The sequence below is a fragment of the Anthonomus grandis genome, chromosome 12, assembly GCF_022605725.1.
Source record: "Anthonomus grandis grandis chromosome 12, icAntGran1.3, whole genome shotgun sequence".
NCBI classification, from domain to species: domain Eukaryota; kingdom Metazoa; phylum Arthropoda; class Insecta; order Coleoptera; family Curculionidae; genus Anthonomus; species Anthonomus grandis.
The window spans coordinates 26144845-26170945 of NC_065557.1; the positions used below are offsets into that span (position 1 = coordinate 26144845).

Below are 26101 nucleotides of genomic sequence, written 5' to 3' on the forward strand. Positions count from 1 at the left end.
ACACCTTCGTGGAACTGTTGATGAAGCCATGGACATAATTTTTGATTTCCTGGAAGAAAACTCGGAAGAGTGTCAGTTTTCTTTGACGAGGTTGACAGAGTTATTAGGTGAGAATACGCTTGATGTACGAACCATTAAAAGTCGCCTACTTAAAAAGTATGGAGATGACATAACAGTAGTTACCACATCAAACAAAACTCCGCTTGTTTGCTTTAAATATACAGGATACAAAATCTTATCTGATGCATGGTATACTGATCAGATATCCGATCCCCAGGAAGAGCAACCACCCGCAGAAGGCAGCAGCTGATATTATCCGGGAGGATATTCGCTCTAAAGTATGCAACACAGAAGAATACCCGCCCTCATATAATTTTTTGCAAGATGTGGAGTCCGTAATACCAAACACGCTAAAAACATTTATGGAGATCGCGATTTTAAAAAACAAACGAGGATCTTTGGATAAGTGGCATAAAAAGTGTGTTGCTCTGTCACACTCAATAGTGTCAGCTGTGCCTCATGCATATCTTCATTGCTTCATGGTGTAGGTGTTTATTTATATTATAAATTTGCGTCCAGTCATCTTGTTGACTTGTTATTCAACATGGGATTTTGCGCGAGTTACAAAAATATTGTAAAATTAGAGAGCTCCGCCATCCTAAGACCAGGCCAAATGCAACTGGAGCAGAGGAGTTTTGTGCAATTCGCCTTTGACAACGCAGATTTTAATGTTAACACCCTGGATGGATTAGGCACCTTTCACGCTTTAGGAGGTATAATGATGGTTACTCCTAGTGAATCAATTATCCCAGAAGAAAGTTTTGCACGAGTGGATAGATGCGGTGCACCCCAGCTCATTCGCCAAAGACCACCTATGCAGTTACAAATCTACCAACCAAAAAATAAACAAGGTTTGGCTACCATCACTATTCAGGATGTGGATAATTCTCAAGAAAGGCCTGAAAACATTGTGCCATCTTCTTCGGATGTTGCATGGCTGTTTGGTAAGAGTATGAAAAAGTGGTGTATACCTGGATGGAATGGATATATGGAATAGGCCTCCGCTCACTTGCCTTTCGAAACAACAAAAGTTGTCTGCCTACCATTCTTAAATCATCCTCCAACACAGTATGACACTCTATTAACCGCTCTTCGGGTGGCAAATAAAAAATGTGATGCCTATGGTCAAAAAACATGCCTCGTGACGTTTGATCAACCACTATACAAAAACGCTAAAGAAATAGTGGAAAACTGTGCAGATTCTGAATTTAATAACGTGGTTGTAGGGTTAGGTTAGGAGGATTCCACTTACTTATGTCTTTTATAGGAACAATAGGCAAGATAATGGAAGGATCTGGATTAAAGAAAGTCTTTTCAACTATTTTTGCGCCAAACAATATTGACAAGATAATGTCTGGGCACTCTTATGCACGTGCTGTGAGGGCTCACACTCTTACTCAGCTAGCATTACTCGATGATGTGTTCTGCAGCTTTGACCCTTCTACCATCTTAACGATAGCCGAAAATGGGCAATTCCAACTTATCCAAAACAAATTTACTAGTGCGCTTGATAATCTTGAACTCAACGGTCCAACAGCAAAGCTTTGGGTTCAATATATCTAAATGGTAACTTTGATGAAACAATTTATCGACGCAGAGAGAATGGGCAACTGGGATCTGCATCTAAAAACCATTCAAAAAATGCTGCCATTTTTCCATGCAGCTGGCCACTTTTTTATGCCAAGTGTGCCCACATGTACCTCCAAGACATGTTAACACGGAGAAAGAATGGATCCCGCCGAATTCCAACTGTTTACAAAAAGTGGATACTTTACGATTCGACGAACCAACAAATTCTGGTGTGGTATATGGTCAGACATGACAATCGAACAGGTTCTTATGAGGTCAATAAAATCATACGGAGGTTTGACCCGGGGTCGCGGAATGACAGATAGTGTGCTAACCCGATGGACATTAGGAATGATCTACCTCCAAAACATATGCACAGATGTGGAAAACTACTGCGGTTTTATGAGTGGTACGTCTGAACAGCATATTGATTTACGACAATCCAGAATGACTAGAGACGAAAAAGATGTAGAAAAACTGCTTGCTTTCTTTGATCTTCACGCACCATTTCCCAAGAATGATTTCATTGAGTAGTGGACTTGTTGGAAGTAAAGAGGTAAACTGCCACAATGCGGTAAAGGCGGTAAAGATTGGAAGAGAGATGATGTCAAAAGTTATTGGTGAAAATTTCGAAAATGTAAAGTTTTCTAGAAAAAATACTGTCAACACGCTTGCCTCTGTTACCTGCTCTGTTTTGATTGGAGAGAGAATGGTGACCGTTAATCCTCTTACTCTGTTCCACAGACTTTGCATTTTAAAAAAGACTGAAGAGGAACTGAAGGATTTTTTGCACACGAATTGTTGCCATTTCCCATGGCACTTTTTACTGAAAGTGGAATTAGAAAAGGTACGAAGTCAACATTTTATGCAGCCTTTAATTCTGTAAGTCTAAATGAAAATGAGCAGAGGAAAAATACGTACGTAGTTGTAGATGGTGGACATCTGCTCCACAAAGTTGTGTGGCCTCGGAATGTGTCTTTTGGAGAAATCAGCGCCCGGTATGTCAAATACTTAAAATCGATACGGACCAAATATAACAGTGGTTTTTGATGGGTATCCATCTGAAAATTAAAAAAGTTGTGTTATCTTTTCTTTTATATCAGTTAAAAGTCAAAAAAAGTTAAAAAATAACTAAAAAAAACTGGTGAATGCGGCGGGCATTTCTATCTCCCAGCGCAATCACCAATTCATTTATTTAACTTTGTTTAAAAAGATAAATACGAGGCGAGCTACGACAGTTCTTTAAAATGTCGTTTTCTTAAGATAATTTTTTTTACACATTACAGGGCAAAAAAAAAGATTAAAAATAACTTTAAAAAAACTGGTGAATGCGGCGGGTATTTCTATCTCCCAGGGCATTCACCAATTTATTTACTTAGTTTTTTTTTAAAAGATAAATACGAGGGGAGCTACAACAGTTCTTTAAAATGTCATTTTCCTATGAATATTTATTTATTTACACATTACAAGGCAAAAAAAGATTGAAACTAACTATTAAAAAAATGGAGAATGCGCCGAGCATATCTATCTCCCAGTGCATTCACTAATTTATTTACTTAGCTTTCTTTAAAAAAAAATTTGTACTTTTTATCGTACCTAAATAATAAACGAAATGCAAAAAGAAAACCAATCTATATATTTAAAACACTAAGCAAAATTTTTCAGCAAGTTCGTGAGAGAGTTGTATTGCATTAATTTACACGATCTTTTTTTTTAAATAATCCTCTGATTACCGAGACCTTTCAACACTATTTTTTTTATTGTTTTATTGCGTATATTTTTTTTTATAAAAACAATATAATTTTTAAGCCGATAACATTTTCTGTGCAGTATGGCGAATGCGCTGGTACGTGGATCGACAGGACCGGGCGAGGCGACATGCACATCTGACGTCACACGAACGATAGGTTATAATAATTATATTATATCAATCGCGCACCTTGACCTCAAGAAAAACGGCGTGGCAATTGTGGGTTGCATGTACTATTATTGGAGGCCTTCTTCGACTTTTCTTTTATTTTCACGCGAGCAACGCCGCGGGCATTCAGCTAGTTATTTTAATAACGAAAAAGAAAATAAGGGATTGCTTAGAATGTACAAGAAGAAGTAGCTAAAGCGCTTGGAATTAGTTTAAGAATGATGCAAAAGGTTGTATATGAAAACAAGAACAATCTTATTTCCAAGCAGGAAACAAAGTGTAAAAGGAAGAAGCCGAAGGCTGAAGATTTAAGTAAATCTGTAAAAATGACGTAACAAATTTGACTTAAAAAAGAAACTAATTATAACTATCATTATCACTAACAGAGTCGGAAAACTCTTCGTCATTTTCCGAATCTTCTTCAAATGGAGCAATGATCAATGGTTCAACTTGGATATCGAGTACTTTTTCTCTCTTCCACCAGGTTCTAATAACGTTTTCTGTGTGATCCACTAATTTCCGCCAATACTCCTTTGTGATGTGATTCAATGCCTCATTCCAAACAGCTTCAACCTGGTCAGATCTAAGCCCAGCACTACTATGATACGACGCATTGTCTAATACTATTAAGGAAGGTTCTTGCAAGTTCGGTATTAACTGTTCTTTTAACCATTTTTCAAACATTTCGCAATTCATATTGTCATGATAATCCATACTTTTAGACTTAAGAAAAAATTAATCTTGCACCTGGAACGCATCCCGTTGAAGACCCGGCATGTAAAATAATAAATCGTTTTCCCTGACCACATCATTTTTTTCTTTTTACGCTTTTCACAGATTCATCTTGCGAAGATTTTATTCTACTCTCGTTTCAAAATATCCAAGTGATATATATCTAAGAATACTTTCCTTAACTTTGATTTTTAATTTTGTGTATATTGTCTTAAAAATCCTATTCGTTGGCTCACAATATTTGGTAGTTCACACAAATATCTTCTATTGCAGTCTTTTTTATAGCGAAAACCTATGCTTTTAATTAATTTTGATAAAGCAGAAAGTCCAATTTCCAAGGTGCCGCGTCGCTTTAAAACATCCCTCAGAAATGGCAGCGTTATATTTGTTTTTAGCCTATATAGTTCATAAATCCTATCCCTTACTTCCATTTTTACACATTCACTTAAATCTTCAGTCTTCGGCTTTTTCCTTTTACACTTTTTTTCCTTCTTGGGAATAAGATTGTTCTTGTTTTCATATACAACCTTTTGCACCATTCTTAAACTAATTCCAAGCGCTTTAGCTACTTCTTCTTGTACATTCTTAGGCAACCCTTTATTTTCTTTTTCGTTCTCGAAGTAATTAATAACATTAAGTACCATTTTTTTGGCTTGAGGACTTAGAAATCCACAAAAAGGCTTTTTCTTTTCCATAATTTGAAATTTAAATTATCTTGTCACAAATAATGTCATCCTTCAATCGAAACGAGACAGGCATGTTTGTTATGAAAGTAATTGTTTTAGAACCACTGACATTTATCATTTTATCTTCTTTTGATACATTAACGCTGCATATATCTGTTTCGTTTATCTGACGCGTTGTAGTTAAAAAACGTTGTTGCGCAAATTGAAATGAAACGTAACTACAAAAGTTTGTCGTTGATAATCCGATACACTCGCACGATAAGAGCGATTTTGACTATAACCGTCATACGTTACTTCATTGTGATAAAAAAACCTTTTAAAGGAAAGCAAGTGAACTTAAAGAAAGCAAGATTCAAATGTATCTCAAAATGTTATTGGTAATAGTGATGTAAGTGTATAAACATGTCTTCTTTTTGTGTTGGTCAGCAAGACATGTTACTTTCCACTGCATTAGTTCAGGTACTTGATTCACATGGTCAATCTATAACTGCTAGAGCTTTGCTTGATTCAGGCTCGCAATCAAATCTTATAACTGAAGATCTTTGTAATAAATTGAATATTTATAAGCAAGAAATCAATATCTCAATTAATGGTATAAACCAGTTGGCTTCTTGCATAAGATATAAATGTAATATAGTGGTACAATCTCTTCATTATAACTTTAGCAAAAATAACTCTTGTCTAGTAGTACCTAAAATTATTGGTCATCTTCCTGGTAAAACCTTGGATGTGTCTTAATTGTAGATTCCAAGACATTTAAAGTTAGCAGATCCCGTGTTTGCTATTTCTAGTAATATTGATCTTCTATTGGGAGTTGATTTATTTTATTAACTTTTGTGCATTGGTCAGCTTAGCTTAGGTGATACTCAACCTATTATGCAAAAAACACGGTTTGGATGGATTATATCAGATCCTTGTACTGTTGGTCAAATAACGCAATCTTCAATTCATTGTGGGTTAAATATAAATTTGGATATTCAAAATCAACTGGAGAAATTTTGGTCAATTGAGAAACCCCCAAATTCTTTAAAGCCTAGGCTTACAAATGATGAAAAAGAATGTGAGGCTATGTTTGTTGAAACAATGAAAAGAAATAAGGACGGCCGATTTGTGGTTCAATTTCCCTTTAAACAATGTCCATCGGTATTGGGAAATTCAAGATGCTCCGCTAAAAGGCAGTTTTTTTCATTGGAAGGAAGATTGAATAAAAATCCACAAATGAAAGAACTGTATAGTGACTTCATGAAGGAATATGAGGCCATTGGTCATATGTCTGTATCAAGGGAGAATTCTGGTGATATTTCTTGCATTTTACCTCATCATGGAGTAATGAATGAGAATAGTTCTACAACTCGTTTGCGTGTCATCTTTAATGGTTCATCTCCCACAGATAATGAAATATCTCTTAATGATATTCAGTATACTGGTCCAAACATACAGGATAATTTGTTAGAAATATTATTAAGGTTTAGAAGACATAATATAGTCGTTTGCGCCGATGTTACAAAAATGTATCGCATGGTACTGGTTGATAAAAACCAAAGGAATCTGCAAAAAATTTACTGGAGAGTAAGTCCAGATGAAAGCTAAAGGTTTATTCACCCAATACTCTCACTTATGGAACCACTTCCGCCACTTTTTTGGCCATAAGGTGCCTTAAACAGCTGGGTCTAGAGTTTAAAAATGAGTATCCCGAGGCTTGTAATGTAATTTTACATAGTTTTTTTGTAGACGATTTGCTCTTTGGGGCAGATACTGTTGCAGAAGCTGTAGATCTAAGTTCTAAGGTATCTAAAATATTGTTAGCTGGCTGTTTTTTTCTTAGGAAATGGGTATCAAATTCATCTGAAGTCATTAGTCAAATCGTTGGAGATATCTCGAACAGTATTTTTAATACTCGTGACATACATTTTAGTGATGAGAATAAAACTCCTGGTGTGTATTGGTCTTTTAAAAATGATAATCCTATGTATCATATTTCCTTAATTAATAATAAAAATTATAGTAAAAGGACAATCCTTTCATCTATTGGTAAAATATACGATCCGTTAGGATTATTTGCCCATGCATAACTATTGCAAATATGATTTTTTAAAAATTGTGGAGTACAAAGATTGGTTGGGATGAATCTTTGCCCTCAAATATTTATCGTTTTTGGCATAAATGAAAACAAGAATTGGCGGTCCTAAGTAACTTAAAGATCCAACAAAAAATGCTTTGTTTTGATTTTGATGTTGTGGAATTACATGGGTTCTGTGACAGTTCTTTTGAAGCTTATGGTGCTTGTCTTTATATTAAGAGGGGTCAAACGCAAATTTCCCTAGTATTCGCCAAGGCTAAGGTAGCTCCTCTGAAAGTGATAACACTTCCCCGACTGGAATTAAGTGGTGCATTGGTTCTTGCGCAATTGGTCAGGACTTTTGAAAGATCAGTAAATGTAATTATTAACAAAACATATCTGTGGACTGATTCATCAGTCGTCTTAGGCTGGATTTCCCAGTCACCTCATAATCTACCAACAATAGTTGGAAATCGTGTATCCCAAATACAATCATTGACTTCAATTCATAATTGGCATCATGTCTCATCAAGGGAGAATCCTGCGGATATACTATCCAGGGGATGTTATCCTCAGTCATTGATTAATGTGGTGGAATGGTCCTCATTGGTTGAGTAATGATTGCTTAGAATGGCCCAAATCAATTATCGAAATTGAAGTTTTGCCTGAATTAAAGAAAAACGTTCACACTTGCCAGGTCTTTCCTGAATGTTTTCCAATGAAAAGATTTTCTAGTTTTTCTACTTTAAAGCGTAGTCGTGCTTACATTTTACGATTCTGTTATAATTGTAAGTTAGAAAAAACATTAAGGCATAATGGCCCACTAACAGCCCGTGAGCTAAGTAATTCATTAGAAAAATTGGTCATAATCTCTCAGAAGATTTTTTTCCATATGAATACTCATTACTTTTGCAAAAGCAGCTATGTCACAAAGGCCCTTTAAATATTCTTAACCCATTTATTGATGTGAAGGGAGTTTTAAGGGTGTGTGGTAGATTGGAATTATCGGATCTGGATTATGCCAAAAAACGTCCTGCTGTTTTGTTAGCCAAACATCATTTTACCAAATTGTTGTTTTCTTTTGAGCATAAGTTATTACATGCTAGTCCCCTTCACTTACTTGCTTCAATTCGTGAACATGGCTAATTGGTGGACGAAATTTAGCAAGGCAGACAGTTCACAAATGTTTAAATTGCTTTAAAGCAAGACCTAAATCAATTGGGCCATTAGTGATATATTTTAATATTAATTGTAGCAGCTTCTTCGACTGAACACAATTAGCCTTTTTCACCAATTTTACCTTAGACAATGATCACTCTGGACCAACCGCCAGAAAAAGGATAAATCTTGAAAATCTGCCAAATAAACACCCTGTACATTTTATTTTATATTTTATATTGATTTCTACATCAATGATACATTACTTTCTACATTGTTCATATCAGTGCCAAGGAAGGCGTCATAAAACCATCTACGAATCCATGCTTCACCGGTGGAATTAGTAAAGAAGAAAGACGGCTCCACCAAATTCTGTGTAGATTACCTACAACTTAATAACGTAACCAAAAAGGACAACTATCTTCTTTCTCGCACTGATAACACTCCAGATACTAGATCCTGGCTAGATCATTTGGAATATTGACAGACATTTTGGAAAGTGGTAACATCAATATTGCGACATGTATCAATTATTATGTGACGTAGATCGGAGATAGATTCTGGATGGGTGACGTAGACTTTTTGTTTTAAGTAATCCCATAAACAAAGTCCAGATATATAAGATCGGGCGATCTGGCTACTCGGTCGGCCCTCCACAACCAATCCACCTAATAGGGTAAGTATTAGTCAAATATTCTCTAACCTTTCTAAAGTGAGGCGGTGCCCCAAGTTAAAGAGTTGTAAATCGTATATAAGATGGGTTTCAGACAATACAATAATGTCAAACTCATAGGTAGCTTGCTTTAAAAAGCATTGAAATTCATCAAAGTTAGTGTGGCGGTTACATTCCACACTAATTTTAGCGCTCTACTGCATGGAGCAGAGACCCTCCTAATTTCTTGAGGGATTTTATTGTATTTCCAATCACTGGTTTGCCCAAGGGTTCGCCTTACTTTGGGAAATAAATCAAGCATCCTTTGATTTAACACAACTTTATTAAACCCGATTAATTCATAAAATGGTCCAAAATATAGTCTACAAAACTATACATTGTACAAATCACTACTAAAAACTTAACTAAACATCTAAAAGCTTAGTTGAAACATATCGGGGAAGTACCGCCGCGAGCTATAAATAGCACATAAAAGATACCGATCGGCTATTGCGCGCCAAAATCGGGAGCAAAGTTCAAGGAGACCGCCCGTGCGAAGGGCGACCGCGACCTACTGTTTTCTTGGTCGATCGACGACTTCATACTGCATACTCATTGATTGATTTGGGGTGGACGACGGACGGCGACGCGCGTTATAAATACGTCATTGTTGCATTATTTAAGTCCAAAGTTAGATGGCGTCACTATAATTGTTTTTACCACTTTTTCTGTTATTGTCCTTATAACTAAAGTTGTGCTGGTAACAACAGTTAGTCTTTAGGAACTTAGTCCACACATATTTAATTGAATTATTCTAAATCTGTTTCTTTATTTTCTATTTGGTTAAAAATATTAAAATTAAAGTTAATTAAGTGCGTAGGAACAAGATTTTATCCCTAATAACATTCTCCATTGTGATTGAGTGGTCTATATTTGACGCATTTATATAAAATACCTATTTCGCACTAACATTTTTAATAATAGACATTAATCAATCAATCAATCATATGCTTTATTGTCAAAAAATTACAAAATTTTGTAGACAAAGCTAAAAAAAATATAAAAACAAAATAAATACATGCAAAACTGTACAAAAACAATGTACCTGGTCAATAAAAATAAACACAATGGTCAATAACAGTAAATTAATTAAATACAAAATGAAAGTGCAATTCATTTACTAAAGAAAAAAAAACTAATATATTTTCTATTTTAAGACATAAAAAGAGCCAGTGTGTGTGTGATACCCAAAAAGTTATCCTAGAAAAAAATCCTCCACTGCGTACAAGGCTTTTTCCAGAAAGTATGCCTTCAAAGCATTGTGAAATCGAGGAAAAGAAGTAATTCATTTAATTTCCAAAGGCAAATGATTATGCATCTTTTTGGCTCTGTATAGAATAGAGCTTTTTACTAACTCGGACCGAGGGGCGTGCAGATAAAGATCATGCACTGCGTTTCGAAGTTAATAATTGTGAGACGGCCTACTTGGCATTTCTTACTTATGTTTGCGTACTAAGCAAATAGATTCCAATATGAATAAAGAGGGAAGAGTAAGTATCTTGTATTTTTTAAAGATTTCTTGACGGTGAGCTCTGCTATTAAGTCCAAGCAGATACCGAACTGCTCTCTTTTGGAGTTTAAAGATGCGCTCAAATTGAGTCACACCGCATGTGCCCCAGAATGGAAGGGCGTAACGTAGATGTGACTCAAAAAGGGCATAATAAACTGTTCTTGATGTTTGAAAACTTAATTCCCTGGAAACTGATCTTAAGGCAAAACATGCTCAACTTAATTTTTTATATAAGGCATCAATATGCAAGTCCCATTTTAGGGAGTAGTCAACATTAAGTCCCAAGAACTTCACAGATTCAACAACGTTTGGACGTTGTTAAGTACAAAGGGTTGAATAGTAGTTTTATATGATAAGACTTTAGTTTTTGAGACATTTAGGCACAGAAGATTAGAATCGCACCACGATTTAATGGTAATTAAGTCATTAGAAATAGTAGCATGTAGTGCCCTAGCATCTGGATTGCTCCATGTAAAGCTAGTATCGTCAGCAAAAAGACAGATTTTGCCACTGATGTTAAGATTGGCCATGTCATTTATAAAAATCAGAAACAAAATAGGGCCCAGGACTGAACCTTGAGGTACCCCACATTCTATTGGTTAGCAAGAAGACTTCGTTGTATCAACCTTTACAAGTTGATTTCTGTAACTGAGATACGATTTAAACCACTCAAGGGGCGTTCCTCTGAACCCATAGTGATTCAATTTGTCAATTAAGATGTTATGGTTTACACAATCAAAAGCCTTGGAGAAATCACAAAAAATTGTTGCTGTTGAATGATTATTATTTATACTGGTGTAAACACTATTAAAGAGAGAAAACATAGCATCATTTATGCACTTGTTACTCAAGAATCCAAATTGGTGAGGAGTAAGAATTTTATATTTAAACAGAAACGATAAGAGCCTTTTTTTAACCAATCGTTCAATGATCTTTGATAAAGTGGGAAGAAGTGCGATTGGGCGATAGTTTGAAGCTTGTTGTTTAGCTCCTCCCTTATGCAAAGGAATAATTATTGCAGTCTTAAGGCAGGTAGGAAAGGCTCCATTTTGGAATGACTTGTTAATTAAGTTTGTTAGATGGATTAAGGTGCAATTTGGCAGATTGGAAAACATTTTGAGAGTGAGCCCATCTGTACCAGATGATGATTTATTTTTTATTTCATTAATTGTAGTTTGAAGCTCTGTTGATATAATGGGAGTAAAAAAGAAGCTGTGTAAATTTTCATTTGGGAGATATGAACGAGGATCGTGAGAAGGTGTTATGGTAGCCATTAGAGTTTTAGCTACATTAACAAAGTAGTGATTAAGGTCCTCAGGTGAAGTAGGGATAGTGCTAGATGAAGAAGTCTTATTTCTTAATTCATTTACAATAGACCATGTTTATTTGGCAACATTACTTGATTCGATCATCCTTTTATTATAATAAATATCTTTTGCAGCTTTTATAGTCTTATGGTACATTTTTCTATAAAGCTTGACATAGTTATGAAAAAATACGCTGTCTGTCATTAATACGAAGTTAAAAATTAAAATAAAAATGATGAATATTACACATTAGAAATGTACGAAATATTAAAAAACAGTTTACAAATGTTACGGTTTAATACAAGATAAAATTAAAATTAATAAAAAATCGTTAAAAAAGGTTTTAGAAATTCGTTAGTACCTAAATGTCTATTACTTCCGTAGCTTTTTAATTGGAGGGGCTGCACACATTTAGGGGCTGACAGATCTTCTAAATCAGACAGTGGTTACTCTTTAAATGACGTTTTATTGGTCGGGTCCACCGTGCAGGATGATCTTTTCTCAATTTTATTGCGCTCAAGAAAGTATAATATACTACTCACCGCTGTATAGCAAAGATGTACCGGTAAGTATTAGTGACTCCGGATCATCACATGTGCAAGTAATTCAATGGCAGTCTAATCCATCTTGTGAAATTCACCCATATCTTTTAAATACACTAACATATAATACTGGTCCTGCTGCATATCTAGCTACTAGATGCTTGAAAGAAATTTCCTTAGAACTATCCCAAATTAGTTCCTTTATAAGTAAAATAATCCCTAAGGACTTTACGTGGATGATCTGTGTAGCGGCAGTGGTGCTGTTGAGGAAATTAAAAATATAAAAAAAAGTAACCAAAGCTATTAGGGCATATGGCTTCCAGCTTAGGAAATTTCACTGTAATGACTCCAAAGTTTTATCAGACAATAATAATTCAAGTAGTAATGTTTACTTTAGTGAAGATTCCCAGCTTAAAACACTTGGTCTATATTGGGAGCCCAAGGATGATATTTTAAGGTATTTTATAAAAATGTCCTTTAGTAATAATTTTACGAAACGAAATATACTATCATGGATAGCCCAAATATTGCTTAATCCCTTGGGTCTTGTTACCCCTGTGGTCATAACAGCAAAAGTTATAATTCAAAGATTAGGGCACCATAAATGATCTTGTGATGAATCTCTACCTTTAGACTTAACATTAAAATAGAGAAATTTTCAAGATCAATTAATCGATTTGAATGCTTTAAGAATTTCTCGATTTGTTCTGTTAAAAAATGCAACCCCTATTAGTTTGCATGGTTTTTCTGATCCCACAATCTTTGACTCCCGCGCACTTTCTTGTTGGAGAAGAATTAACTAGTATGCCTGATGACAACTACTTATCTATATCCGACAACAGACTCGTGAAATTCAGGCGCTATCAAAAAATTATACAGCAGTCAAATATGTTTATTTTGTTGTAAGTTTATTTTGACGGTCGAGTGAGGATAATAGAAGGATAACATTAAACTTTAATACAAATTTTTTAAATTTTGTTTGTTTATACCGACTACAAAAGCCACAAACTAATTGCAAAAAACTGAGACCCTTACAATGGAACGGTGTCGTTTTTATTTGGTTTTTAGTTTCTTAAACATCAAAACAGTGGCAACCTCTGTAGCATTTTCCATACTTTGTTTGGTTTCTTTTGAAAAATTTTAAAATATAAACATAAACAAAAATTGGTATTATTAATGCTGTCAACTGTCAAACAAATTCTAAGAAAATCAACCGAAGAATTTTTCAGAATTTTTAAGTAACCGAGCAGCAACCTGTGATTTACGGAAAATTTTTTGATTAACCGGTTAATTCAACTGGTGAATTAATAGTGAATTCTGAAAAGTGCCAAAGTTTACAAAATAAAAATATTCACACAAACAAAAATGTTCAAGTGTTATTTAGTTATAACATGAACAAATAATTCGCTCTTAAAAGTAGTGGTAAATCAAATAATTTTTTGTGAGGAGCAGTAACTTTTATGATAATAAAGTGACGTTAGCATTGACAAAAAATACAAACTCATTTAACTACAAACAAATTACACCTGAACAGGTGTATGCAAAAAAGAATATTTCTTCAGTAATATTAATATTCAGTAATAGTTCTATTCTCTAAGAGTAAAAAATATTTATCAATACAATTTGTGGAAATATTGGAACAATGATGGTGGTGAAGAATTTGAGTTAACATTACCTGATAAGATAGTTGAAGTGGACATACCACTAGTGTCTACGTTCTCTGAACTTGCAAAAATGCTTAAATTTCATTATCAACAAATTAGAATATTTTTTTTTGCTTTTGGAAAAAATTAAAAATAACTGTATTCTAACAGAACCTGATATTTTAGCGGAGACCATGGAATTGCATCAAACCTAAGCTTTACCTCAGAGGGATAATCAGAGTTATTATAGAAAAATGGTCGAAACAAACTTTAAACTATAATAAATCCTTCATCCATCCATGCCTTCTTTAACATGGGGTTTATAGGAAATGTGTTAAAAATGTTTAAATTTGTGTTTTCCCTATATTTATATTCATATTAGTCCTTAGACGATTAATAACGTAGATATTTTTGGTTGTCTTAGTTAGGTTGTGGCAAAGAAATAGACAATCCTGACATTTTTGTTAGTTTTAGACAAACTAAAAAAAGTCTTATTTTTACTCTGGCAATATGATCTTAAAATATTTGCACCCAATTTTGTAACACCCTGTACATATATTTTAAATTGGTTTTTTAGATACTTTAAATTGTGTTTCATGAAAAATATGGGTATTTGTACAATGGTACGATTTAAATATGGAGTGCATTGAAATTCCGATACGTCCGGACTATTCCACCCAGGTTAAAGAAAATAGATTATCATTGACCAATTTTTTAAAATTCTTTATTGTATATGATAGTTCCAAAGGTTACATAATTTATACTGCAGTAAAATTAAAAGACACAGCAGTTCCGTTAAAATTTTTTTTCAAAGTAATTTAAAAATTCATTTGTCGCTGGTGAGTAATTACAAGGTAAAGAACTTTTAAATTACTAGATTTGAAAAATAAAAGTGTTTAGTGTAAATTGCTCCAAACAATAGAACTTTGATTATTCTTCTTTGAGTACCGTATAAAAACAAACCTAGATTTGTAGTTCTTCGGAGAATTATAGCTAAAATAATATGTCTCGAATTTTAGAAATAAAATTTAAGTGGAGCGAAATGAATTTTTTAGAAATGATTTTATTTCAAACACCTGTACGGGGTAAGTTTATATTTAATATGTCAATTGAAGAGTATAAGACTGAAATTATTAAAAATGCAAGATGAAAAAAAAAAACGATTTCTTTAATAGCATTTTCGCTATCTAAGTTGTTTTCTTTAGATGATGTTCTAAGATATCCAGATTATTATAAATCAACTTTTCTTCTACCTTTTTTGCGGAGGTTTTATGAAAAATAATCATGCTAAAAATTAGTCCTACAAGCAGCAATATGCTTCTTGTTTCCCTTGTAATTTTTCCTTCTTTTTCTGAAATCGTGAATAAAATAATAGATGGGAACGCCTTATATGTACCGGGATATACAGGGTCCTCCAACAGTGCGTCGGTCTTCCATAAAGCCTAAAAAAATTAGGTTAACATTTTCTAACCTCTTAAAAAATTTTTGGGACCTGATAGCGCATATCTGGAAAATATTTTGAAGTATACAGGGTGCTTCAAAAAAGTAGGGCGATATAAGCAGTATTTTTTTAAAATGGAATGCCATTCTTTTTATTTTATTTTTAAGACCGCCTTAGGCTACCTAGTATACGCGCTAAATATGGCTGCTTTGTCATGCGCAGTTTGACTGCAATAATTTTTTTTATAAAAAAAATCTAAAAATCATTACATCATTTAATTTCATCTTGATACTAGAAATGTTAATTCAATGTCAATATTGGACTTAAATGGGATTCTAGAAGAATAGAGAATGACTTTGACTTAAATTGTTTCCTTCTGTCATATACAGGGTGTTCGTAGTTAGCAATCATATTTTACGAATTTCAAAGCTCCATTTCTCGCTTTTTTTAAATGGAACACCCTGTATATTTTTTATTCATTTAATGAAGATTTGTTTCAGCTGGTAAAAACAAAAATTTGATCATGATGTAATTTTTTTCTAAACTTTAAGTTATTTGATCTTGTGACCTTCATTTGGGGTGGATTGCTTTGTCCTTTTGCTCGCTGCCTGCTGTTTCTTCCTTCTTGATTTTATCTAATAATTATTTATATTATTAAAAATATTGTAATTATATATTAACGTGTCTACTTTTATTAAAGTGTCTTACTAATTTTGTTCTTCTCAATTTAGAGACTAAGATTGTTACGGTTCAACTTAGCTTGGAATTTCCATCATATCCACAAACACATTTCGGACAATAGAAGAGTTCGTTTGCAATATATACAGCTCAACGAAAGAAATATTCACGAAAAATTATAATTTCACCGCCACGAATTCCAAATCACCATATCAAACTTCGATACTTTGATCCTTTCCCTGCAAAGATGAACTCTAACAACACTTATTCCGGATAATAAACATTACTCTTACGGCTAAAGAGAGTCGTTAAGTAAATGATAGAGATGAGTAATAAGTATGAACTAATAGCGTCAATTGAAAGATTGAGTCTGACGACAATGTATGAGGAAGATGAGGACAATCAACGTCTATTTCGTAAATAGCCGGATATCATATTTACGAAAAATTCTGAAATAAGTTCTTTTAAAATTATGTGTTTTTAAAAGTATAATGGATAAACTATTGCATACCACTTTAAATTCCTGCAAGACTGACTTTGCCGATAGATATACATGCAAAACCTACATTTCCGGCTATTTAAAGGTATAAACTATACTTATGCAAAAAGATATTTACAATCAAATGAGTCACTAGAATGATTTCACTAAGCATGTTAGACTGCATGCAAGACCGATTCTACCGATAGATATCGATGCAAGACTTGCATTTTTAAAAATTTGAAGGTATAAACAATACTTATGCAAAAGGGCATTGATAATTTAAATAAGTCAGAATACGAATTTTATTATGCAAATGCATTGGTCCAGCGTAGCGCTGCCACTCGGGTGGGCTGCATCTTCTATAGTTTAGACGATGCCCAAAGGCTAATAAAAACATTTCATCCATAATCAAATTGTTCTAAAAAATCTATAGCCAGCTTTCGTATTAGTAGGAATACTTTACTTAATACACCGACCTTTATGTCCTTTAACCTATATAACAACAAAATGACGACAAAATATATTAAATGTAAAAATGAATATTTATAAATATACTTAGTAATGTCAGTACAATATAATTGTACATTTAATTTTTAAATGTTTTAGTTAATATCCGTATTATTACCTACCGCATGATTAAGATGTTGCTGGAAAACAGAATTAAACTCTCAGTTGCCGTAATAACAGCATTCTTTAGTTCTACGCAAGTTATATGGTTTATTTATAGATTATGTACTCTTCGCGACATTAATTACTTCTGTAATTATATACCTGTGACGATTAATTCATATTTAGTAAGTAATAATTTATTTATTGTAAGAAATTTATTCTTTATAGTAACTATCGATTTAAGTCAGTTGTAGCGATATCTCAAGTGATTGCAAAATCAGAATATTTTAGAATGACAGTCTATTACATTGAAAACCACTTTTGGTTGGAAGAGTGGGCTCCAAAGGAGGCAAAGCAAGAGATGAAAATTAAAATTGGACTTATAAAGAAAATTTTTTTAAGCTGCAAGATATTAAGTATTGTATATTTTGTCCCTTTTAATGGTTTTGGCTATTATAGAGATATGTTTCCAATTATGGATCTTATACGGTATTTTAATGCACCCATAATACTAGGATGGATTTTGTATCCTATTATTTACTGCTTAATTTACTCCTCTATTACTATGTTGGTTTTGTTAACTTTTTTCATTACATCATATATGACTCAGGTATGTTATAATATTAATAATAATTTGACTACATGAAATACAGTCTGAGTTTATAACTTGGAATAAATTCAGTAGTTCATATACTTATTTTTTTTCTCAAAAAAATCCTCGGACCCGTCGATTAGTATTTTTAGTTAAAAATAGAGTCATAAAATATGTCCCAAAATATGATATGACGTTATCGATGATTTTCTAAATATCAACCTCTTAGAACATTGAAGAGCTAGAATTATTGCCACGGAACTTTGGGCAGCTTGTTTGCTTGCAACATCTCTGATGCAATGATGCCAAATGCTTATGTAAAAATAGCTAAAAAACAATTCATAATATCATAAAAATTTGTCAGTTATTTTGACAGGCAGAAAACAATACTACTGTTCCTCTTTAATAAAATATGAAGCATTTTTTTAATAAAATATGAAACTCTATAAAGAAGTCAATATTCAAAGTTAATTGAATGCAGATAACGTATATTAGAGAAAAAGGCAATAACACCGCAAAGCAGCTCGATCGCATTGTTGATTTCTCCTACACAAGAAATCAGTGACGGAACCAGTGACGTCGTCAAATAATATTATTTGCATGACAAATATTTAATTATAATAGATTGTGGTTTAAATTATAAACACTATTACCGTTTATGAACTCTTGGTGCGTTTTTTTAACGTACTTCATAGAGTAAAGGTATCTAATAAAAGCATTTTTATGGAAATTCAATATTTTATAATTATTATAGATTTCTTAATAAGTTTTTATTAAGGTTTATTTCTATGTTTCCTATTCTACGTTTATAATGGCGGTTCTCCCTTGATATGATGTTAGTATTTACTTGTGAAAAGGTCGGCTTGAAACACCTTTGTCTCATGGTGCAGCATAAATGGCACAAGCTTTTACCATCGTAACAGTTCACAAAAATACTCAAATGAGAAATTTTTCATTTTCAAGCAAAAATCAAAGAAAAAAACACCTGTGCCAAACGTAAACACAAAGCCGCTTGACAAATAACATTCCGCAAGTTCACTTTTGCTTGCGGTGTTGCGATTCCAAATTTTTGAAGGTGTTATTTTTGCGCTTAGAATAAGATCTATTTCTATTTTTTATTTTTAATCCAAAATCTAATCCCAATCAAGTTAAATTAACATTAATATATGTCTTAATATATAGGTGAAAATTTCCTCTTTTGAAAATGTGTGTAAACTTGGCAACAGAGAATCGGTGAATATGTTTGTAAACAAAACACCCCCTTGCCCCTGAGCACAAGTTGAGCTCAAACAAAGTTGTTTTTTTGAAGAACAAGTATTTCTCGTAAATCTGAGATCAATGAAAATCGTCCGTTCAAGAAAAGCCTAACATTTCCACTAGACAAGTTACGCGCGAATTGGAAGTGAGTCAGTCTTCAGTAGTAAGGGTTCTGAAGGCATAGAAATTTCATCCATTTTAACTAGAAATTCTCCAGACACTCAGTGAAGAGGATTTTGATACAAGAATGGAATTTTGCAAACAATTTATGGAACTACTGCAGAATAATACTGCTAAAACAGAAAATATTCTAATATATATTAAATATAAATATATATATATATTTATTATATATTTTATATATTTTTATATATATAAATATATATAAAAAAAATATATATTAAATATTATTTTATCTATTATATAAAAATATATAATATATATATAAAATATATATTATATATTTTTTCTGACGAGTCAACGTTTATGCTGAACGGAGAAGTAAATCAAAGCACAAGTAAAATTTATATTGGATGAGGCAAGACCATACTCAACACATAGAGAAAGTAAATGTATGCAAGATTTTGCAGTTTTTACAAGAAGAAATAATTCGAAACCTAGCTGCTTTATTTTTTGATCAAATAGAAGCTGATATGCCAAATAGCAATATCTAGTTTCAACAAGATGGTGCGCCTTCCCATTTTGCATAACTGCTTATAACTTATAACAAAATTATTTGCGAGTACGTTTAGGATAATATTGAATGGAGAGTGGACTACATTTTAAACATTTTAAAAAACTTTTTGAATAAAACAGATTTTATTATTTATATTATATAAAAAACATTATTTTAATTATCTAAAACGGTTATTCACACAAAAATTTTTCACGTATGTATAGTTCGATACGCTATTTAAAAAATACGCAATTAAAAATTTTTAGAACACACTGTATTTGTAACTTTGTTTTCAATAACAAAGGGCGCAACTAAACATACTAGTCAATGGATCCGAGGATTTTTTTGAGGAGCAAAAAAAAGTACATGAACTACTGAATTTATTTCAAGTTACAGATTCACACTGTATATATTATTACTAACAACTTTGTAACCGCAATGTCATGTCATTGCCAGCTGTTGTCGTTATATAGTAATACCAGCGCTTTATTTTTATAATATCCACAAATTTTCTAGATTGTTCAAAGAATTTTATTTTTTTTTATATTTTTATTTTATTTTTAATATTGTAACGATATTGGCAACGCCGCAGGTACCACCTGTTTTTCGTCATTCTGGAATGACACAAGCGAGCACACCGTACATCTCTCGAGACGCGTGAAAATTTATCGAGAATCTTCCGGACAGCGTTCACCTGGAGTATATTAAAAGCTCCGTCGTTGCTGACGACTTAGTCCAAGTTTGATTCGGAATATTGACGCGAAATTTAAATCGGACATAGAAAGTAATAAGTAAATACAATAAAAATAGTTATTTCTAGTATTCCAAAGCGATCTTGTTTAGTAGGGTAGTGAGTAAATTAGTCTGCAATCGAGTATTTAATTCGCAATAACGATAGGTAAAAATGTTTCATTGGTGTCAGGGGTAGGGTTTAAGTTAAACGTTAGTCTGCGGGATATTGATGAAATATAAATAATAGTGAACTGAATCAAAGTGTGTGAAAATGCCAAAGCTGGTGGATTTAAAAGTTGCTGACCTGAAAAGGTACAAAGTAAAATATAGTAAAATAAGGCGGACTTGCGGACGCGGCTTCATAACGTACTACTTGAAGAAGACGATGATGACCCAGACAACTTTGTTTTTTTACGATATAAGTTGTAATGCTTAACTGTTGCATGGTTTAAAAAATAAATTACTACAAAATTGTGCCAAATTGGAATCTAAATCTAAATTCTGCAATACTGGAAGAAAACTCTTCCACACTAAGAGTGATTTTATTATGCGAGGTTGGAAGAAAAGATTTTGGAAACAATGCCAATTTAAAAAGTGAGCTTGAAGAAAAGCTAAGAGACGGGTAAGCTTAACACGACCCCTTGAATTCGGTAAATAGAAGAGAAAAACTTTAAGGTATCGATCAAGCGCATGTTTAGGAAAACGATTGGAGGACGTAGCCGCCAGGAGCGGAAGTTGGAGTAAGTGGAAACGTGACAAAGCAGGTAACGTAAAAACAAACCCTCTAAAACGCGCTACTTCCACTCCCGTCAGACTAAGGAAGGTCGATACAAGTTGATGCAAAAAGACAGTCGTCGACCTGTCTTCAGCAAACCATAGCAACAAGATCCTGCCTGTCATTGTCAGCAGGCAGAGAAGAAAAATGCTAAGTTATTAAGAACCACCATCGACGATGATACTTGGCAAAATGAGGATCTTATTCTATATCTATATTGGGATCTTCCTCTTGATCTCTTGATCTCTTGATCAAGAGGAAGAGCCCGATATCCAGATAGTCCTAACCTGGATAAAGGAAGTCAACTTGGGATGAGTTGCCAAGTATTCTCCCATTGTCAACTCATATTGGGTATAATGGAACTTGGAAGACGGCGGAAAATAGTTGACCACAATGGCAAAGAGGAAAAAAGGCAAATCGTTGTGCCTAAATGTCGAAATTGATAGGAAAAATCCATAAAATCCATACCAGTGTGTCAGGAGAACATTTTGGAGTATTAAAGATCCACGGAAAAGTAAGGGAAAGATTTTCCTAGGTAAATAGCAAGGCAGACTGGTAGTACTGGTATAGGAAATGCGTTATATGTATGGCATAGAATGGATCGCAGATAAAGCAGAAGGCTTTGATGCGTCAGTATAATGTGTGGAAAGTCCCTTTTAAAGGATTGCTATTGACTGCTGGTCCATTTCCCGAATCAGAAGCAGGGAATTACTAAATCGTGATCATGATAAACTACTTCAGCAAATGAGTGGAGTCATACCCTCTACAAAACCAGAAAGCCCCTACTATCGCCAATGTCCTAATAAAAGAATGGATCTTCCAATTTGCTGTACCCTTGAAGCTACAATCGGGCCAAGGGCGAAATTTTTAATTAATGATATTCCAGAACCCCTTTAAGACGCTTGAAAGCTATAAAAAGAGAACTACTGCATTACACTCCTAGTCAGATAGCATGTAATAGATTGCAACGCATCAGTAGTAGTATTCTTTAGACACCAAAAAGACTGAGATAGGTGTCTTCATTTGTTCATGCAGGCTCATCGATCGGCCATCCAATAAAGCACAGGCGAGCTACCGGCTCAAATAGTAATAGAAAGGGAACTTCGTCTTTCATGCGATCTGAAGTTTGGTTGAACGCCAGGAACAGATGTTGCCGGAGAGGCCTACGTCAGTGAGTTGCGTAGGAGAATGCATCTTATTCATAATTAAGTGCGCATTTCTATTAAGATGCCAGCGATCGAAAGAAGGACGCATATGGTGTCAATGCCATAGACCAGATGTATAACAACCGTGACTTGGTTTGGCTTTATTACCTAAGAGGCGGAAGGGTTTATGCTAAAACACATCGCGTGAGAGCACATACCAAAGAGGCGTTACATCAGAAGCTAACGTTTGGGATGCTTTGTGTTCTCTAAAGGAAGAATTACTTGCCGAGAATCTAAGCAGCCAAGCAATTCCCAAACTTGCATGCCATCTCAATGACCTAGACTGGAGGATGATTCGAAGCATGTTAAAAATAGTCTTCAGGTTTCCAGATGTGCAATTTCTGCTGTGCTGTTATAATTACCAACATTGCTCTCTAGAGAAATCCGTTCATTTGTATTTCTACAAGAAATCCAGTTACAAAAGGGGAACCGATTCTAATATATAATATTCCGAAATAAGCTTAGGGAGAGAAAGAGGCAACATTTAAGTCATAACAGACATAAAAAGTAATAAATCAATGCGTTGAAAATAAATACTTTTAATAGTCGTAAGTGATTGTGTTTAGATTTATTTACATACTAGTGCAAGTTTGTGAATAAATTAGTGGACTATTTTTGTGCAATCGAGTATTTAATTCACCCCTATCGGTAAAAACACTACAGTATATAGAATTTCATGTTAATAAAAAAATTAATGGTTAGGACAGGATAAATTTCTGGACTTAATACATTAGTAATAATCATCTATATTATTATAATGACGCATAATAATATAGATGAAACCGGTTAAATAGAGCATGATACCCTAAAATACATACAGGAGTCTGTTTAAGTCATAAAAATTGAACATCGCGTTTTTGAGAAAATGCAAAAAAATATACTTTTGTTAAATGGAAATTTTACATAAATTAAAACAAAATTCATTTTCTTTATAAAAAAGTTTATTTACACTAATAGCCTAAACCAAGGAAGAAAAAGTTGTAGCGATATTAATAATTTTTTAAATGCATATTTAGACAAGTTGGCTTTGAACTTTTTGAGACCAGAATAAATAAATCATTGTTTGAATATTAAAATGACAGTAGCCTTAGTGCGGGGGTTTAGATTGCTTCCAAAGCCCGCAACATTTGAGACTTTCATTGTCTTTTTTTTAAGGCTACGAAGCACCATAAGCTGACTAATTTCAATCGGCATAAAAAAAAACACGAAAGGTACTTCAAAACAGTTTAACTAAAAAGCTTATCACAAAACCAGAAATAAATAGGGCTACTTAGGAGAGAATTTGCATACGTATTAAAAGGTGCAATGTATAAAAATTTACCTAAACTAAAGAGCCAATGGCCATTAAAAAGAAAAGATGATGCAACTTTTCGTTAATCGGCATTACATAGGTGCTCGCCGGGAACATCAAAATTAGACATCAAAATAGGCATTACATTCCACGCCGGCGAGGAATACTTCGGCGATTATAGAGCTTGTGACAAATATAAATTTTTATTCAAAAAATTGCCTCTATTTATTATTTTCTATACTGTTACTATTATTTATTGTCTTTTGTTGCATCATTCTTCCCCACTTTGAAGTATCGTTAGTTCTAAACAAACAGAATTAATTATCTTTGGGAAAATGTCGGGGTAACCGGTAAAGGATATAATATACGGACTCACACTAGCTAGCGTTGTTTTACGTACCAATGTATCAGATAACTACACTTTTAAAATTACTTCTTATTATACTGATAATGATTAAAATAATAGGAAAGACGAGTATTGCCTCAAATGCTGCAGGTATTGATGGGATAACACTTCAGATGGTGAAACTGTGTTTGCATGTAATAATATTATATATAACTCATATTGTCAATAGTTGTCTCGAACATGGTCATTTCCCAAATTGCTGGAAAGAATCTCTTGTTACCCCACTACCTAAAAAACATGATCCTGTCAGTTTTACAGATTTAAGGCCTGTTAGTCTGCTTCCTGTGATATCAAAAGTTCTGGAAAAAGTGGTTCATGTTCAGATTGCTGATTATTATAATACAAATGGCTTTTTTCCTGTGCATCAATCGGGATTTAGAGCTAGTCATAGTACAACAGGTGGACTTCTAAATATTACTGACGACATTGTAAACATTCAAGATAGGCAAATGACCGCTATATTGATTTTGATAGTCCACTCTAAAGCCTTTGATCATGCGTTGATGTGTACCAAGTTATCATATTACGGTTTTGGGGAGGTTGAAAAACTGTTCTTTAGTTCATATTTAACAGGTCGAAGGCAGGTAGTTAGGATAGGTGGTGAGACATCGCAGAGTAGAAACATTATTTCAGGAGTGTCACAAGGTGATGATGCTGCTGCTGAAATTTTAAATTCAGATTTATCTTATGTTTTGCAATACTCAACAGAACATAATCTGACAATTAATCCTGCAAAACCCACAATGTTACTGTTTTGTTCTGAAAAGAAACGGGGCATACTCATGAATCAACTTAATATTAAGATTGAAAATACTCGGTTGTCTTTTGCTAACTGTGATAGAAATTTGAGTTTGTGTATAGATGTACAGCTTAATTTTGAACAACATTTAAAATCTTTACTAAAAAGAAGTTATGTGATAACGAAGCTTTTATATGCAAGCAGACACCTTTCAAATTTCAAAAAACCAAAAAAAAATTGTGTTATAAATTAAGAAAATTTGATCATCTCTCAGAAAATATAAAAGAATTGGGTTGGCTTAAGTATGATAACTGATATAATATTAACTTGACTCTATTTTCTATAAAACTAATATGTATCAACAACCTGTATATTTGTTTAAAAAACTAATTTATAGGGAGGCTGTGCATCGCAATCGCTCTTTACGAGAGCGAGGGAGTATTACTCTAGATTACTTTTTTTTTTTAAAAAGAGCTTCAGTTATAATTGTGTTAACTTATATAATAATTTACCCCTTCAATTTAAGCCTTGAGGCATGCAATACTGGGTATTTAAGGTTTAAGTACAAGAGGTATTGATTAGATCTGCAGTAGATTTTTAGGATTTTTTTAGTGACAGATATAATGTATGTAGATATGTACTCCATTGTTATATTGTTATGTTTGGTTAAAACTATTTTATCCTCAGCGTTATCTCTTAAAAGCATTCTCTGTTAACATTTAAAGATGACGAACTTAATATCTGGCGAATTGGTTGAGTGGAAGAATCGCCAGGAGGCTAAACTTGCATTGTATGTACAAAGAAATACTTGAATAAAGGCGTTATTTATTTATTTGTTTATTTTGAGAGTAAAAAAAGGGGCTAGAACAATATTAATATCATGTATAGTGTAAATGTATAAACAAATAATCATCATAATCTTAAGAGTCAAGGGTTACAATAGATAAGTCGCTATGAATAACTCCTCCCCCCTCAAGTTCAGAAAATTCAGGCTCACGAATTTTCAGGCTCACGAAGTGCTTGTGGGGTCATATTTGGAGGCTTTAATTATAGGCATATTTGGCAGGTAAGTCTTAGGCTTCTAAGTTGCCAAATAATTGTTATATAAATACCTACTGGGACTGCAATAAGGGGCCATCCATATTGAGTGCATAAGTAAATATTACAACAATGATGCCAACTTTATAACAAATTTATTTTTAATAAACAATATAATAATGAACAAAAATAAATCCAGAACTTATTTAAAATAAATAAAGGATATTAAATAATATGTACATAATTATGAAACAAATTGTTAATAATCTAAATGTTCGAAATGAC

General features: G+C 33.3%; 1 protein-coding gene across 1 annotated transcript in view; it reads left to right on the plus strand.

Moving 5' to 3' along the window:
• Window positions 1-673: 673 nt before the first annotated feature.
• LOC126742833 (uncharacterized) overlaps window positions 674-26101 on the plus strand; it is an 88020-nt gene continuing 62592 nt past the window's right edge. Inside the window, exons 1-4 of the mRNA XM_050449637.1 lie at window positions 674-1004; window positions 17103-17290; window positions 17350-17630; window positions 21038-21170. Of these exons, the coding sequence (XP_050305594.1) occupies window positions 674-1004; window positions 17103-17290; window positions 17350-17630; window positions 21038-21170 (933 nt within the window). The remainder of the gene's footprint in view (window positions 1005-17102; window positions 17291-17349; window positions 17631-21037; window positions 21171-26101) is intronic.